Raw genomic sequence first — 18,874 nt, forward strand, 5'->3', positions numbered from 1 at the left:
CCAAATGAAGGACGCCGAATTTTCAATTCTGATTATCTAGCTTCATTATCATTGGGAGGAAAAGTGACATGTTTTAGCATAAAGGCTTTAATTTTGCAACTATTAAGATAAAAAAACTTCATATGTAAATTTGATCAGTAAATGTAAACATGTAACTGTAGCTTAAAAATGTTCCCTTACAGCTCAGTAAGTCTTTCTGTAAGTTTTGACTTTAGGTTTTTGTAAATGGAGCTATACTTCTTATCAAAAATGGTTATAAAAGATGCTCTTCTCTGACATCATTCCAAAATTACATTCACTGATCTTTTTCTAAGAAATATCTATTATTTTATTGACATTTAGGCTTCTTGTGAGTGATTTTAATTGAAATTTTAGGACCTGTTGAAGTTGTGGAAGTAGTTTATTTTCAAGTCAGAATTCCCAGCAATCAAGTTTATTTTACATTTATTTGGATGATAAATTATTACATATGCATGTGCTTACTTTTATTTTGATGATATTTAGATTGAATACAGCTTAACTGTTTTATAGCATTGGATGCCATAACTCTTAAGCATAGTTCAAATTGATAATTTACCAGTTAAAGCATTCATCTAGAGATTGGGATGTATTATATCCCACCTAGTATTACATGTTTTTTTAGTTGATCAATGAGTAATAAGTTACAAAGCATTAGATTAGAAGGGAATTTCTAAATTGTTTTGAAAGGGTATAACCATTTCTCCTCTCTAGTATATTTTTAAATTTGCAGATAAGGGTAGTGGAGTAGTGGAAAGAATACCAGGTGGTGGAAGAAAAGAGATTTGGACTCTATTCCTGGCTCTCCCACTAATTAGCTTAGTGATGTTGTCAATTACTATGCCTTTTAGGGAATGTTTTAACTGTGAAATGCAGGATTTAGTACTATAAAATCATGTAAATCTCAGCTTTAAAAATCTATAATTTAAAGGAATATATGTTATTTTATTCTGAATTACTTTTCAATTGCTTTTGTTCTAAAACAAGTGAAGTTAAGCAAACCATTTTATAGAGTAGGTGAAATGACACTCATCTACCTTTAAGGGAATAATTTTATGAATATGTACATAATAACTTGAGAAGCAAGATATTTATTTTAATAATGCTGTGCTTAAAACATTGCCTTTAGAAAAATTGGAAAACTACATGAGAAAAACCAAGCACATTATATTTTAGTTGTATCTTAGTGTTATTATCCAAGTTGATCTCAAATACCATCCCCTTTCTCTAATATTTATTCCTTCCAAACTATCTAAAGCTAAAAAGTTCTTTATTTGGAATGTATGTAGAGTTGTGCCACAGCTTTTAGTAATTCCAAGAGGTGTTTCAAAAATTTTGTATAATGATGTCAATTTTGAATCAGGTGTATATCTATATAGTCTCCTTAGATTATAATTTTGACTAAGTGGATATTGCAAAAGTACTAGCCTTTATAATACAGTAGGTTGTAGTACATTTTCATTAGTGATTACGTACTTTTTATAGAGATGTTTTAGAATTGAATACATTAAAATATGTAAAAGCATTTAAAAGAGTACCTGGCACATAGCAAACTATCAGTTATTAGTTAGTAATCAATCATATATCTGGAGTGCATCCTTACTTTATATGAAACTTTCCTAATGATGATGAAGATGATAGATAGATAGATAGATAGATAGATAGATAGATAGATAGATAGACAGATAGACAGACAGACGGACCAGAAATAAAGAATCGTTGTATGTGATGACCAGAGGGACAAGGGGACAGGAGCTGGTGGAGGTGGGCAAAGGGGGTGGGGGAATGGGGATATCTGTAATACTGTCAATAATAAAAATAAAGTTAAAAAATAATAAAAAAGAATTGTTATATGGTTAGAAGGAAAATTATTTGGTTTATTCTTTAGGACTTTTGAGATATTTAAGATAGAAATTGCTTATCAGGTAGTTTGCCTTACCCATTTGATGCATATGAAGTAATTATTTAATACTGAATTTATTCAAGGGCTGAAAGTTTATAGAACATACAGGCCACGAACCAGGAAAACTACCAGTTGGAGAAAGGGCTTTATTCATGGAAGAAAGGTACAATGTAAAGAGTAGATGTTTCCTGTCTTGACTATTGAAATTTAGATGAATCATTTAAAACTTGTTATAGCTATGTTGGAAATTAATGACAACTCTTACTCTGCTACTACTATGCATTTAATTATTACATGGTTTTTAATTTAGCACTGTTTTAAAGTTCACACAAGGCTTTGTTTTTAGTCTTCCTTATGATCTTTAAGACATTAATTTTTTAAAAGGCTTTCCCATATTATTTTTCTGCAATATGACTATGTCATGTTATTTTCCTATGGTAAAACACATTCAAAATATTTAATTCTTTAGGATTGCTTATAAAATTTCACAAAATCAAAGTGCCTGATGTAAAATTACTTGAAAGACTGGTTATTGTAGTCATTTAATATCAGTGATGTCATTTTTTGGGGTATATGATTACCTAACAATTACTTTTGCTTGTGCTCTTTTTAATATTTATTAATGAGCTAAACAAGATTCTACTTTAACCTTTATGAATTCTTGGTAGTTTTTTGTCTATGTTTATAGAAAAATGCAGTCAGTCTTTTGTAAATAGAAGTTTATTATTAATACTGAAAATTTTAATAACAAAAAGTAAACTTAAGACTGTATCAGACAACAAATGTCTAAGGAAGCTAAAACCATAACATGAAGTATCTGTGCAGCTGTTAACATACAATAGAGAACATCACTTCAGGGAATGGAAATTTAGACAGATGACCTAAGTTTATTAATTCTCTAGCCTTAAACGATTTTCATGCCTACCGAAAAAAAGAAAGAAGAATTTTGTTTCTTAAGCTTTCACTTGATAGAACGAACCATTAGCTGCCTGGCTTCCTGTACTCTACAATGGAGCCTTGTTATAATATCCAAGGGATCTGAGCCAGTGGATCACCTTATTGGTGAAACCTCCTAAGAATGAAGTGCTTTCAGTAACTAAACTCTTGGACTAGGTCCAAAACAGCCCATCTTATACCAAATTCCACTCTATAATGAACGAGCTTCAAGGTATTAGAAGAAAAACAAAAGCTGTATGAAACTTACTATTCCCAAAAATTAACCTTTGAAAATCTAAGGGTAAATACTGATTAAAAGGAATATTTATTAACAAGGCATAGTCATGTAGATATCTTACTGTTCTTCATAATAGATTTGTATTTTTTAAATCTTGGTCTTTTCTAAGCAGTTTCTATGATTTTGATGCTCATGCTTTTCCCCAAAATTTCATCATTTTACATTAAATTATTTTATATCAGTATTTATAAAGCACAATATTAAAATGTTTCATTTGGCCTCTTGCTAATATAAAGTATGAGATTATATAATTGGAGTATCATTTATGCAAACTAAGTTAGGTGCCATCATTTATATATGATTCATAGTAGTTGAAAAGATTTAAGGATATTAAATACTGATAGTTATTATTTTGTATCAAGTATTACCTAGGTATATTTTCTCTTTTATTTTCAAACTGCCTTGTGGTATTCATACTTTAATATTAACCATTCTTTCAAACATTGATCTCTCTTATGTGTTGTAAAAGGACCCAAGTAACCTGCCTTGCCAGTCAGGACTTTATTGTATTATTTGTGGAACTGAACTATTACCTAAAGCAGAAGGAGGTAGGAAATATAAAAAATTACTTTGTGTCATCCTTAGTATAGGTCCACCTAAATTGCAATAAAGTAGATTGGTGTATTAATATTTTCATATTTTAGTCTTTAAAGTTGATTGTTAATATACATGGACTTTATTATCATTAGACTTGGAAACATTCCAAGTCCACCTGCTGACTTACTTTGGGCAAGTTACTTAACTTTTTAGAATTTATGTTTTCTCATTTTAAAATGGAGATAAATTATTTCATAAGAAATAAATTAAACTTTATGAATACCAATGCAGTAAAGTACATTAAAGCTTTTTTAAACATCAGGCAAAGAGAAAGATAACAGAATTGGGGGTCAAAGGAATGAGTGTGAGCTTTGGCCCTACTATTTACAGAGTGGCCTTGGTCATAGTATTTTACCTTATTGAGCTTTAGCTTTATTTTCTAGTGGGGAAAAGGTGAGCACTACCTACCTAAGAAAATTATTGTGAGGATTAAACGAGATGATATACAATATGTGAAAGTGCTCTATAAATTCTGAAGCACTGTCCAAATGTTAGTTGTTAGGGAACTAAAACAATAATCTACAGTAATTGTTATCTCAGCATTGCACCTTCAAATTTGGCTGAAAAACACTTAGAGCTTCTTTTGAAAAGAAGTTCTATGTAGTTATTCTTTTACTAGCAAGACTTAAGTATTATGAAGACTTATTTTCTGTTTGGGTTTTTTTTACATTTCATTTTTGTATCTTAAAATATATATACATTGAAAAAAAAAAAAAAAAACACCACAAAAAGTTACCAAAGGAACACTGAAGTCCATTGAGAACATTCTATGTAAAATCCATAGGGCAGATCAGGGACTTTTTTTTCTTTGGGGATAGGGGGGGGGGGTGTCTTTGTTGTTTACTCTTATACTCCCAACACTATATTAACTGACTCTGACTAAATACATTGAATAGAGCATTCTATAATGTATTTACTTTATAATGACTTTGTCCTATGATACTTGGCTCTTGTAAATACCTTTTTCATTTGACCAGTTTCTAGACTCTAGTGACCTTTCTTTTTCCAAAAGGAAAGGAGACACAGAAAGAGAAACATAGATGTGAGATGTTTCTTCCTATATGTGCCTTGACTGGGGATGGAACCCGCAACCTTTGGTGTTTGGGTTGATTTGCCAACCAACTGAGCCACATGGCCAGGGCAATTTTCTTTAAGTTTTTACGGAAAAAGAAATACTTAGAATTTTAAAATATATTCTTGAGGAAATTCAGGATATGCTGTTTTTTCCTGGTGTTCCCATCTTCTGATCTTTTAGCCTCTCTACTCTGGATTCTTTACTTATAAAGGAAGCAAAGCAAGAACATAGCAGATACATCTGTGGTGCTTTAGAGTGTGCCATGTAGTGTATTATAGAGCTTTCAAAGTCAACAATACTGGTGGCAGGCGAGAATTCTACCACTGAACCACCATACACATATAATACCTTAATCAGTTAAAAAAGAAAAAAAACAATACAGGTGGTATTCTTATTTTATAAATGAGGGAAAGGGAACATTATAATGAGAGCTCAATCAAGGTCATGGAACTCTTTCCACCATTTTGATGTATTTTTGTACTTTTATATTCATTTTAGTTTACCTTTGTTTGCTAGAATCTCTTTATGAAAGGCATAGTCTTAGAATTCTGAAAGCAAGCCTCATTCTCTTATTTTTTTTCCAAAGGCTTACTTTCCAGAATCATAGTATCTAGATATATATAAAAGCCTAAGCGACCATTACGACCGAAAGACCAGAACAACCTGTCGACCAGTCGCTATGACATGCACTGACCACCAGGGGGCAGACGCTCAGTGCAGGAGCTTCCCCCTGGTGGTCAGTTCGCTCCCACAGGGGGAACACTGCTCAGCCAGAAGCTAGGCTCATGGCTGGTGAGTGCAGCAGTGGTGGTGGGAGCCTCTCCGGACTCCGCAGCAGCGCTACTGAGCAGTGGCAGCAGGCACAATGGGCCGGAATAAGTGCGAGTGGCGTGGCGGTGGCTTGGGCTCCTCCCTGGCCGCCTGCCACTTGGTGCACTGCTACATTCCCCAAGGGAGTCCCAGATTTCAAGAGGGCACAGGCCAGGCTGAGCCCTTCCCCGCCCCCATCCACCCCCCTCCGTGCACTAATTCGTGCACCAGGCCTCTAGTTTTTATATTAAACAAAAATATATTAACATTTATTGAGGAATATAAACTCAAACAGTCCTGGAGCATAGTATAATGCTTCACACATAGTAGGTGCTTAGTAATTTTTTAAAAATATTTTATTGATTTTTTTACAGAGGGGAAGGGAGAGGGATAGAGAGAAACATCGATGAGAGAGAAACATCCATCAGCTGTCTCTGTACACCCCCTACTGGGGATGTGCCTGCAACCAAGGTACATGCCCTTGACCGGAATCAAACCTGAGACCCTTCAGTCTGCAGACTGACGCTCTATCCACTGAGCCAAACCGGTTAGTTAGGACGTTAGTAAATATTTTTTTATGAGAAGTATTTTAGTATTTTAGAGTAGGCCAGAATTTTAGAAATCATCTACCCTTCATATTAAACATGAAGTAACTGATTTCCAGAGAGATTTAGTACTCAGATGAAGGTCATTGATGGCAACACACCACACTTTGTTTTTAATGTAGTTTAGTTCATACTAAATTGATTTCTTAAGGCATTCTTAGAGAAAAGTACAATTTTAGATAACCAAGAAATTAACACATTAAGATACTAATTAAAAAGCCAACTCAATTATATTCTTTGTACTGTAACTGCATCCAACTATAGAGTTTATTACGAAAGTGGTATCTGTTGGTGATAATAGGTTTTAATGACAATATATTTACTTGTTTTATTGTTTCCACTATGTGTAATAATTCTCCATTGAGTTGTCTTCTGATTGACGAACATACATACACAAATTAATTTTAATAAATTACAGCAACCAGCAGTATATTTCTAGAAAATTAATATAATTGATAGTGTGATATACTTTCCTTAAATCTCTTTCACCTTATTTCTTATAGGAGTTTTAAAAAAAGTTTTTTCCAAGAATGCTGTGCTGATAAAAATCCAAAGAATCTTCCTAAATGTTAAATTAAGTTGCACAGAATCCCTTTGCCATTGCTTAACTGAGTCCGAGTACAGTTCAAAAGAAGAAAATTCATTTTATGTAACCGGGGACAGTGCTGCCCTTAAGCATTTAAAAACCACATTAGTGGTTTTTCAGACTTCAGTAAAGAATGAAGGTAAACTTATTTAATAGCTATATTGCTTTCTTGTCACTTTCTAAACCCCTTAAGTGTAAATAAGGGACCTTTTTATTTTCATGTGAATTCTCAAATGAAAAGCAGTTTTAAAAGTTGCTCTTTAAAATATGTTCCACTGACTTAAGAATTGCAAAGGAAGAAAAATAAAACAGAATCTCAAATTTTGTTCAAAACAAAGCAATGTGTAAATAAGAAAAGTCACATCCGTACAGATGAGGCATTGATCTATCTGTGTCTGATACTGACTCCAAAAAAGAAAAAAACAAAACCACTTTACAAGGCACACAAATCCAGGTCCAATGCATGCTTTGGCAGGCTTGACCTGGGTAAAGGATGGGCAGTAACTCATGGGAGCTACCTCCAGGGTAGAAGCAACTGGGCTCCACCAGCTATTCCTAAAAAACAATGGGATAGGTGCTTAGAGACAAACAAATAACCCATAAACACAAGTGTTGTTACCTTTGCATAAATATGTCTCAGGCTGCCTACTGCCCTTGTACAATTTCCCAGCTACTTTCAAGTCTGCTCATCATGTTCATTTTTATTCTGCCAATACCTGTTTCGAATGTTGGGTAGAAAGGACTAGGCCAAACACTACTGTTCTTTATCCCAGCCCTACACTCACCTAGAAATAAGTTCGTCTGCTCTTCCTAGAAGCTGTAGGGACAAGGCGAAGCATATTACTTCTGTTCCAAAATGCTGACTTCAGATAACCCAGACACCTATTACTTATCATTTTCAACATCAGTGGATTCATCTAAACCCTTTTCTTCCCATTTAAAATCCGAGGGCAACAAGCTCTATGATAATATACATTCATTCAATACTGAGTATAAAAGACCCTTAAAAATAAAACTTGGGATTTCTTTTTGTTGCTACCCCCTCAAAGGTGGACCATTCAGGACAAGTCTGAATGTTTACTTTGGTTACAAATGTCTGCAGAAACATATGGTCAGATCATATGTTTCTAATAATGTTCGCGTCAGTACTTTGCAGCTTTGACCAATTTCAATATTTTCTCTGGAATTGGAAATTCTTTCTTGTGGGAATGTACTCATTTATCAAAAAATGAATATGTGGTTGTTAAAATTTCTTGGCTTAGTGCAGTGTGGGAGATTGTAAGATAGTTTTGAGAATTACAACTTTGCATAGATTCATAGTCAACTTTTACACAAATTCTTCCCATTTCAACTGCATACACTTAAGCTTGAAGTGAAAAGCTATGTTTTAATTTTTTTTTTCCTGTGCTGCATCATCCAACATCTCTTTCTGAGTTTCCAATCCTTTTTTTAGTGACTTCCAGGCACAAATAAAATTCAATCACAAGAGAGGTTGTCTCTTGTCTCTTCTCTGCCATTGCTGTACACCGCTGTTGTGTAGTACCATTAATTCCTACAGAAGGTAGCAAGTGCTCATTCAACACCTGGAACTCTCATTTCCTCCATGAAAACTTGCAGTTTTACTCACTTTATACCAAAGGCAGGCCAACACAGAAGATTATCCTTGCATATTTGAGATTTGTTTGGTGGATTGTTCAACTAAAGAATATGGAGAAACTTTTTGTCCTGAAACCAGATATATAATAGTGATATCTATTATTGTTAGGAATGTACTGTAAAAGGAATGCTACTCCTGCAGATGTATTACCATGTGAAAGCTTGAGCAAAATTACTTTGCTATTTTAATTGTGGGAAATTACATTCTCATAGACTTGTATGATAAACAAATTTCTGTTTTAAACTTACTGGTCTTAAATTTATGAAAAGTCCCATTTCACAATTAATGTAGAACAATTTTCTGATTGTAGAATATGGAGATTTATAGGGTTCTCAATTATACATAGTGTGTGTTTTTTTAAAACAAAGGATTACATTTTTCTCTTGAAAACAATTTTGATTCTGAGGAAGGCACCAAGCCAAAGGGACTGAAGCATGAGTTTTGGATTTGGACATTTTAAATCCCAGCCTACTGCTTTCTGACTTTAATTTATACTCCCTGAAACTGTTTTCTCACCCATAAAATGAGGACAATAATAATTACCTCATAGCGTTGCTGTGAAAATAAAATAATGAATTTATATAATAGGCATTAATAAATGTAAGCTATTACTCTTTTTTAAACTTATTTTCTGTACTCTTCTATGTTAGACTAAAGATTGTAAAAGTTAAATATGTTAAAGTAATGGTTTTCAAAAATATTACCCAATCTTAACATCCATTCCACTTTCTGTACCTTTATAAGTGAAATTGAGATGTTGAATCTGGTAGTTCAGGGTTTATGAAAGGCCTTTTTTAATTTTTTGTAGGCATGGAGACAGGTTTATCTTTAAATGCCATCTGGAATACGAAAGAATGTTCTTTAACCAGCTACTTACAGTGTAGAAATTGTATCAACCAGTCTCTACTCCCATGTCCTTTAATTGGTGCTGAAATAAGTGACCCTAGAAATATTGCTGAATCAAGGGTAAGTTTATGTATGTTTGTTTTTGAAACTTAATGTGAAGCTTGCTTATGCATAACTATACTTGTTATGATGAAGATATATGAAGTATTGCTATGCTGCACATAAATATATTAATAAGGCCCATTCTCTCTTTTAAAAAATATAAAGTATGATATACTACTAAAGATGAACTATTCCTAGATATTGTGCTTTAGTAAATTGGGCATTAAAGCCAAAGTAAAAAACCACTTGGTGTGGCTGCATAGCAAAATTAGATACATTAAGTTTCCACATTGCAGTGAAATTACACTTTAAAAACTTGCACTGTTATTTTGTCTTACCTCTTTGTGTGTTTTTTAATCTGCTCATTTAAGCCTAATCAGGATTAAATATACATTGGAGACATGACCCAAAGATTAGCCTTGTAAAATAAGGATCGGATTTCCACTCAATGTAAACTGCTAGTGCACATCCCTAAACCTAGTAGATTCAGTTATCCTAATGATGTAAACAATTAGGTTATAAATATAATTTCACCAGAGTATGGAAGTACTTTCAGCAAATATGTTCTATGAATAAGACTATGTTCTTAAAGAACTATGAGTTACTTTACTTTAAAAAACATCAAATCCCAGGTAAATAAATGTATGTAGTAAGATTTTTTAAAATGTTTTCTTAGTGTACTATAGTGTGGCAGGTAAGAATGTAAACTCTACAGTGAGACCAGTTGGATATCAAATTCTACTTCTGCCACTTTATTAGCTCCATAACCTAGAGCAAGTTACTTTTCTGTGCTTTAGTTTCCTTTTGTGCAAAACTGGGGAAGTAATAATACCTAACCAGTAGGGTTGTTATAAGGATTAAATGAGTTAATTCCTATAAACTACATAAAATAGTGCCTGGCATGATGCAAGAGCTCATGCAACAATCATATTGATAACAATGCTTTATTATTATTATTGATACTACTTTAAAAGTCTTTAGTTTTTAAAAAGTACAGGATCATTCATTATCTCAACATTAAATAACGTAAATAGAGGTTAGAACATTTATCTCTTTTAGTATTTAAATTGTCTGATGATGGCTAGGCGCATGAACAATTTAAACTATAATATTCCTGTTTTAGCATCATGAAATAGTATCATAGTCCCTTAGCAACAAGAACTGCTCTACCGTTGTGGATTTTATAAGGTGAGTTTCAATACACATTCAGAGGAAATGCCATTTATAAGCATACAGTTAATTGAAGGCTCACAGGAAGAGTACTGTTCTTTTGTGGGCTGGTGAATTATGCCTTACAATGAATACTTCTCTGTGGGGGAAAAATAGAGCTTGTCTTTCTTCCAAGAAAGGTAAAATTGGCAGTATGGGAACATTGAAAAGCTCTGGCAGGGTTATATATTTTATTTTTTAAAATTTACTCTTCCCAATTGGAAATGTAATAAAAATTTTGTAACAAGGTTTTGTTCCATTGTCTTGCCTGATGAGAAATTTAGACAGGAGGATAAGAATAACCTTATTGGCTGGGACAGCTGGGAATTAGCTTTCAAATATAACTTTCTCCTTTATAGTTATGCCCATGTCCTATCCATCCATATCACATACTCTTACATTTGTTAGGAAATTGTTAGCTGAACATAAGCATCACCTAAGTTACTGAGAGATAACTTACTTTTTCTTCTCTTTTTTTTCAATCGTACCTAACAGTAGCACACCAAAATTCAGATATTACTTTTTACTTGTTTAATATAATGACCCTTTTGAAATAGTGAATTTATTTGGAAATCTAAAATCTGATCTGACTGTACATGCAAATTTACTTTGAAAATGAAGGATTAGTTCTGCTGTTTCTGGCTTTGTGAAGGTGGTTTTTATAGCTGTTGTTAGCAATCTTATTGATAAATATTAATAAGATGTTAATATTTCTAAGCCAGATACATCATATTTAACTTAATAGTCAGCTTGTGGAAGGTACATTTTTTCATATTTTATAGCCACATAGAGTGAACAAACTACATTTTCTCTGATTTATAGTTCTTAACATATCCCCTTTTCCTTTTATAGTATCTTTTTTTTTAATTTAAATAAATCTTTATTGTTCAGATTATTACAATTGTTTCTCCTTTTTTCCCCCCAGATCTCCCCATCACCCGGTTCCCTCCCCTCCCCCCCCCCCCCGTTGTCCTTATCCATAGGTGTATGATTTTTGTCCAGTCTCTTCCCATACCCCCCACACAGACACCCCTTTCCCCCTGAGAATTATCAATCCACTCCCATTCTATGTCTCTGATTCTATTATGTTCACCAGTTTATTCTGTTCCTCAGATTTTGAATTCACTTGATTTTTAGAATCACTTGTTGATAGATATTTGTTGTTCATAATTTTTATCTTTACTTTTTTCTTCTTTTTCCTCTTTTTAAAGAATACCTTTCAGCATTTCATATAATACTGGTTTGGTGGTGATGAACTCCTTTAGCTTTTTCTTATCTGTGAAGCTCTTTATCTGCCCTTCAATTCTGAATGATAACTTTGCTGGGTAGAGTAGTCTTGGTTGTAGGTTCTTGCTATTCATCACTTTGAATATTTCTTGCCATTCCCGTCTGGCCTGCATAGTTTCTGTTGAGAAATCAGCTGACAGTCGTATGGGTGCTCCCTTGTAGGTAATTAACTGTTTTTCTCTTGCTGCTTGTAAGATTCTCTCTTTGTCTTTTGCCCTTGGCATTTTAATTATGATGTGTCTTGGTGTGGTCCTCTTTGGATTCCTCTTGTTTGGGGTTCTGTGCGCTTCCTGGACTTGTATGTCTATTTCTTTCACCAGGTGGGGGAAGTTTTCTGTCATTATTTCTTCAAATAGGTTTTCAGTATCTTGCTCTCTCTCTTCTGGCACCCCAAAAATTCGGATATTGGTACGCTTAAAGCCATGCTGGAGGCTCCTTATGCTATCCTCACACTTTTGAATTCTTCTTTCTTTCCGCCTCTCTGGTTGGGTGTTTTTTTCTTCCTCATATTCCAGATCTTTGGTTTGACTCTTCGGGTGCGGTGGTCTACTCTGTATATTCTTTATTTCAGACAGTGTATGCATAATTTCTGACTGGTCCTTTTCCATTTTTTTGGTATTCTCATTAAGGTCCTTGAAGGTCTCTTCAAGTTTATCAGCAGTTTTTAGAAGATTCTTGAGTAACCTTATAATTATGGTTCTAAACACTGTGTCGTCCATTAGTTTGCTTTCATCTATCTCTCCTACTTGTGACATACTGCGATGTCTCCACATTTTGGCTGCCTCCCTGTGTTGATGGAGTGGCTTTGTGTGGTCGGTGACCTATAGGGGCCGGTAGCTCAGCTTCCCCTATTACCCTAGGTGATCGCTCTTGGTACTCCCCTTTGTGGGCTGAGTGGAAAGTCTTGGTGTAGTTAAAAGCCCTGGTTGCTGTTGGGAGGAATTGACCTTCGGTCCAATTGGTTGTGAGGGCCTGCTGTGTCTATAATGGAAGAATTGCTGTGCTGGAGACACAGTAGGGCTTTGGTGCTCACTGAGTCTGCCTCTTGAATGTGTCCCTTATGAGAGTGGTTGAAGTCTGGTGTCGTCCACACCGACAGAAAAGTCACTCTCACTCTCCGACTGATGGCCGAGAGTCCCGTAGGCGTCTGGGTCCCCCACGTGTCCCCAGAAACGAGTTCAGAGTGGTTGGGATTGTTGGTTTCACTGGGGGGAATTGATCTCCAAGCCAGTTGGCTGTGAGGATCAGCAGTGTCTCTGCTGGGAGAGCTTCTGTGCTCAGCTTGGATGGGGCGGAGTCTCAGGGTGGCGCAGACAAGCTTTGGTTTCCCGTCTGCTCCGCCCTAAGAGGGGCAGTTTCTCCGTGCCCAAATTAATGGCTGTGCGCCTCTGAGAGAAGGCAGCTTTCGAGCCTCTCCCGCTGCCTAACAGACCAGTTTCTCCCCAGCTGGGGCTGGATTTCAGTGCAGACCGGAGGTTTTGTTTTTCTCCCGAACGAGAAATCCAGTCACTGGGAGGGCTGTGCTCAGCTTGGATGGGGCGGAGTCTCAGAATGGCGCAGACAAACTTGGTTTCCGTCCGCGCCGCCCTAAGAGGGCAGGTTTCTCCGTGCCCTAATGGCTGTGCGCCTCTGAGAGAAGGCAGCTTTCGAGCCTCGTCCGCTGCCAAACAGACCAGTTTCTCCCCGACCGCAGTCAGTTCAGTCGGGAGGTTTTGTTTTTCTCCCAAAAGAGAAAGCTAGCCACGCAGCGTCTGCTGCCCTCCCTCTCCGCGCGCGCGCTGCGAGTAAGCCTGCCGCGTATTCAGCCGCCTGCCCTTTCCGCGCTCACGGATCTCCACACCTCCACAGCTCCTGAGGCTCAGCGTCCCCCTCTCTTTTTTCTCTAGTTGTAGGTTTTCCACTCTGCCAGCTTTCCGGTGGTTCTGGACGGTGTGCGCTCTGTTTTCCAGTTGTAGTTTCAAAATTGTTGTGGTAGGCAACAGATAGGTGTTTACCTTATGCCGCCATCTTGGTTTCTCCCCTTTTATAGTATCTTTAAGCACACCTATTAAATATTAGTTTTTTTTATTTTCTATAAATTTATTTTTCTTGACTTATTTCTCTCATTTATGCCTATTTATAACCCTTCTCCCTGTTTTTGCTACTTACTATTTATACCAAATTAGGGTTTTCTTATTAGTGTTCCCTAAATGACTGCATCAATACAACTTACATTAATTACATTACTCCCTAAAAATATTTTGTCTGTTGTGGAAACCCAAAATATGGAAAACACTTGCATCCTATTTGGCAACTATTAAAAGAGAACATTGTGTTGATCCAAAACAAATCCTCCTCAGTTAAGACAGCACTTCTGCCTAAGAACTAAACACCCTGGGATCATTATGTCACTTCCATAATTATATATATAAAAGGCTAAGCGACCATCTGACCGGCCGGTAGGTCTGATGCACACTGACCACCAGGGGGCAGACGCTCAACGCAGGAGCTGCTGAGCTGCGGTGACTTGGCAGCAGCGGTTCTTGGGTGACACACCCCGGAACCAGAGAGGAGGGAGCCCAATTCCTCGCGGGGCCGCATGATTCCACCTTCGACTGTGGGTTACGTTGTTGCTGGAGCACTGTCGGCCCCGAATCTGGTTTACTGCACACTTGCGTTTGCATTCCGCATTCCAGGGCTCCTCGGGGGATGTTGGAGAGCTGGTTTTGGCCCAATCCCCGCAGGCTGGGCCAAGGGACCCCACCTGCTGGAGGGACTCTGCTCACTCCACAGACACCCTTTGAGCTGCGGCACTGCCCCAGGTGCAGCCAGCTGGGGAGGGACCGTGGGAGGTTGGCTCCAGGGTGTGTCTGGCCCAGCCCATCTTGCCCAGTCCTGCCCCACTGGCCACCTTCTAATTAATTTTCTTTCAATGTGCACGAGTCTGTGCACCGGGTCACTAATACATCTATAAAGCATGAAGGATGAACTAAAAATCTCAGATTGCATCCTAAGGTTGACAAGAGTAATGATTCAGTAGAGAATTGGTAAAAAGTTGCTTTTTTTCACATCTCTCATGATTTAAAAATGCTCTTTTTAGCTTGGCCGGGTGGTTCAGTTGGTGTTAGCATTATCCTCTACACCAAAAAGTTTCAGGTTCTATTCCCAGTCAGGGCACATACCTACCTAGGTTGTGGGTTCAATCCCTGGGCAGGGCATGTGTGGGAGGCAACTGATCGATGTTTCTCTCTTCCTCTCTCTCTAAAATCAATAATAATAATAATAATAATGATAATAATAATCCTATATAATAAAATCCCAGCGACTGAATGGTGGAATGACCAGAACAACCGGTTGACCAGTTGCTATGACGAGCACTAACCATCAGGGGACAGATGCTCAATGCAGGAACTGCCCCCTGGTGGTCAGTGCACTACCACAGTGGGAACACTGCTCAGCTGACCAGGATGAGCGGCTGCTCCCACTGCGAACCCTGAGCCGATCGGCAGGAATCCGGGCCGTGATCATCGCCTCCTCGTCCCAGGCTCTTCCTTCGCACTCCCTGCCACTTCCTCCGGATGCCTGCAGGCCGTGCAGTGCTGCTGCCAGGCTCACAGAGCTGACCCTGGAGGCTGGGAGGTGGGTTCATGGCCGCTGTGGTACTGAGGCCTACTCTGTTGCCTCTCAGTGCTATTGTCCCTGGGCCCGGCCCTGACCAGGTCCCGTGGAGAGGCAAGTGCTCCAGCTCCATGGAAGATGAGGGACCAGGGAGCAGCCGCTCAGAGGGTGGGTCCACAGCTGCTTGGCTGACTGGGATGAGTGGCGCTCCCACAGCGGGCCGATCCCCACAGGCCACGCTTCCCACCAGTGCACAAATCCCGTGCACCAGGCCTCTAGTAATAATAAAAACATATCCTTGGGTGAGGATAAAATGCTCTTTTTAAAAAAATACACTTTTATTGATTTTAGAGAGGAAGGAAGAGGGAGAGAGAGAGAGAGAGGGAGAGAGAGAAACATCAATGATGAGAGAGAATCATTGATTGGCTGCCTCCTGCATGCCCCACACTGAGCCACAACCCAGGCATATGCCCTGACCAGGAATTGAGCTGTGACCTCCTGATTCATTGGTAGACGCTCAACCACTAAGCCACACCAGCCAGGCAAAAATGCTCTTTTTAATAATTCATTCTTCACTCATTTCGTTAAAGCTTCAGAAATTTTGTTTGTTGTTATGCTTAGAATTTATCTTTTTAAACTTCTAGATTCTTTAGAAGATATCTTGATACTCTTGAGAAACCATTCACACAGGTTTACTGATTTTTAGTGAAAGGATTAAGCAATTATATTTTATTATATATTGATCATCTAAAATTTTCAGTAATTATTTTAAATAATTGCCAATTCAAATGTATTGGCTATTTTCTCCAGTGAGTCAGTTTTCTTTGTGTGTGTGTGTTTTTTTTATCAGTGAGTCAATTTTCTACATGTTTGTTATTATGCAAATCTCTTAGTACATTTCTATTTTAATCTTAAAACCCTAACACTGACACCATAATTTCAAAATAATCACTTCAAATTTTTCTTAATGAGTATATAACTCTATGTTTAAGATGGCAACAACTGATTTTTTGTAAAACAATATATACTTGTGACAAAAGCCATAATTAAGATAACTTCTATCCAAGGAGGAAAGAACTGAAATAATTAATATTTAAGATATTTTCACTTTTACTTTATGTATTTAAGAATGTGTCAGGCTATTATGAGTATACCAGGAATATGAATTTCTCATACAAGATGGAAAGGTCCATTGAAATTTAGAAAATATTTAGGACCTATGTGAAGAAAATTATAAAACTTTTCTGAAATATATTAAGATTTTCAGGTGGAGGGAAGAATATGAGCATCCTCGTATTTTGGTATCCACAGGGAGCCCTGGAACCAATCTCTTGTGGATACTGAAGGACAACTTAACTTTTTGGGTAGTCAAAAGTTGTATGTGGACTTTCAACTATGGGGAGTCTGCATCCCTAACCCCCACATTGTTCAAGGGTTAACTGCACTTATATTTTCAAATTTATGTTTTTGGTATCTTCTCTAATAAAATGGTAATATGCAAATTAACCACCACTCCACCACATAAGCCACGCCCACCAGCCAAGCCACGCCCACCAGCCAATCAGGGCAAGTATGCAAATTAACCCAAACCAAGATGGCTACAGCCACAGAGAGCAAGGTTTCCCAGGTAACAGAGCAAGCCAAGCTTTCCATAGCCGTTGCAGGCCTAAGCCTCCACTCAAGCTACAAAGTTTCAATTATAGAAGGTAAACAAATTCAAACAAATGGCGGCAGAATGGAGCTTGAGAGAGCAGGCCAGGGTTGCCGGCGGCAACAGGGGAAGCAAAGCTTTCCACACACCCTGGCCGGGCCCACCCGCTTAAGGCTATGAAGTTTCAATTGTAGAAGGTGAATTAACTGCCACAGAAATCGCTGTCGGGAGGGAGCAGCAGGCTTGGCTCCGCTCCAGGCTACAAAGTTTCAATTGTAGAAGGAAAATAAATTCCAGATACCAGGGCCTCTGCTTGGGTTGCCAGGGGGCATGGCCGGCCTGCAAACCACCACAGGCCCCTCGCTCAGGCCACCCCATGCCCCAAGGGAACCCCACCCTGATCCGGGACACCCTTCAGGGCAAACCAGCTGGCCCCCACCCGTGCACCAGGCCTCTATCCTATCTAATAAAAGAGTAATATACAGATTGATCATCACTGCAACACACAATATAGCTGCCCCCATGTGGTCAAAGATCCTGCCCCCATGTGGACAAGATGGCCACTACAAGATGGCCAGCAGGGGAGGGCAGTTGGGAGGCACCTGGCCTGCAAGGGAGGGCAGTTGGAGGTGATCAACCCTGCAGGAGAGGGCAGTTAGGGGTGACCAGGCCGGCAGAGGAGGGCAGTTGGAGGTGATCAACCCTGCAGGAGAGGGCAGTTAGGGGTGACCAGGCTGGCAGAGGAGGGAAGTTGGGGGCAAACAGGCTGGGAGGGGAGCAGTTAAGCATCAACCAGGCTGGCAGCGGAGTGGTTAGGGAGTGATCAGGCTGGCAGGCAGAAGCGGTTAGGGGCAATGAGGAAGGCAGGCAGGCAAGCAGTTGGGAGCCAGCAGTCCTGGATTGTGAGAGGGATGTCCGACTGCCCGTTTAGGCCCGATCCCACCAGGATCGGGCCTAAACGGGCAGTCGGACATCTCTCCAGGAATCCCAGATTGGAGAGGGTACAGGCTGGACTGAGGGACAACCCCCCGCCGTGCACGAATTTCGTGCACCGGGCTTCTAGTAGAATATAAAAGAGAAAAAGAATGGCATTATATAATGGAAAAGGGATCAATCAAAGAAGAGGAACATGACACTTATAAATATCTTTGCATCCAACATAGCACCTAAATACATAAAGCAAATATTAACAGACATAAAGGGAGAGATCGACAATGATAGTAGGGGAATTTGACACTCCACATACAACGAGAGACCATCCAGACAGAAAATCGACAAGGGAACATTGGCCTTAACAGATTATACCAGATGGACCTAATAGATGTTCACAGAACACTATCCAAAAACGAAATACACATACTTTTCAAGTGCACATGGAACATTCTCCAGGATAGATCACGTTAAAACAATTTTATTAATTTAAAAAGACATCCTATCAAGCAATACTCCTGACCACAATGATAGGAAACTAGAAATCAATTACAAGAAGAAAACTAGAAATAATAAAAAAACACATGTACAGGCTAAACATGCTCCTTACTAAACAACCAATGGGTTAATGAAATCAAAGAGCAAATTCATAAGCAGGCCAAACTAATTTATATTGTTTAAAGTCAGGTTAGCCCAACCGGTGTGGCTCAGTGGTTGAGTGTTGAACTATGAACCAGGAGTGTCACCATTCAATTCCTGGTCAAAGC

The 18,874-nt window shown here is 38.2% G+C and overlaps 1 protein-coding gene across 1 annotated transcript in view; it reads left to right on the forward strand.

Annotated features, from left to right (window-relative positions):
* BRIP1 (BRCA1 interacting DNA helicase 1) overlaps window positions 1-18,874 on the forward strand; it is a gene marked incomplete at its 3' end in the record, with an annotated part of 210,772 nt that overhangs the window by 100,383 nt on the left and 91,515 nt on the right. The window contains exons 18-21 of the mRNA XM_079798665.1: window positions 2,005-2,084; window positions 3,625-3,703; window positions 6,746-6,967; window positions 9,294-9,451. Of these exons, the coding sequence (XP_079654791.1) occupies window positions 2,005-2,084; window positions 3,625-3,703; window positions 6,746-6,967; window positions 9,294-9,451 (539 nt within the window). The remainder of the gene's footprint in view (window positions 1-2,004; window positions 2,085-3,624; window positions 3,704-6,745; window positions 6,968-9,293; window positions 9,452-18,874) is intronic.

Source organism: Cnephaeus nilssonii (genome assembly GCF_951640355.1).
Source record: "Cnephaeus nilssonii genome assembly, chromosome: 19".
Taxonomy (NCBI): domain Eukaryota; kingdom Metazoa; phylum Chordata; class Mammalia; order Chiroptera; family Vespertilionidae; genus Cnephaeus; species Cnephaeus nilssonii.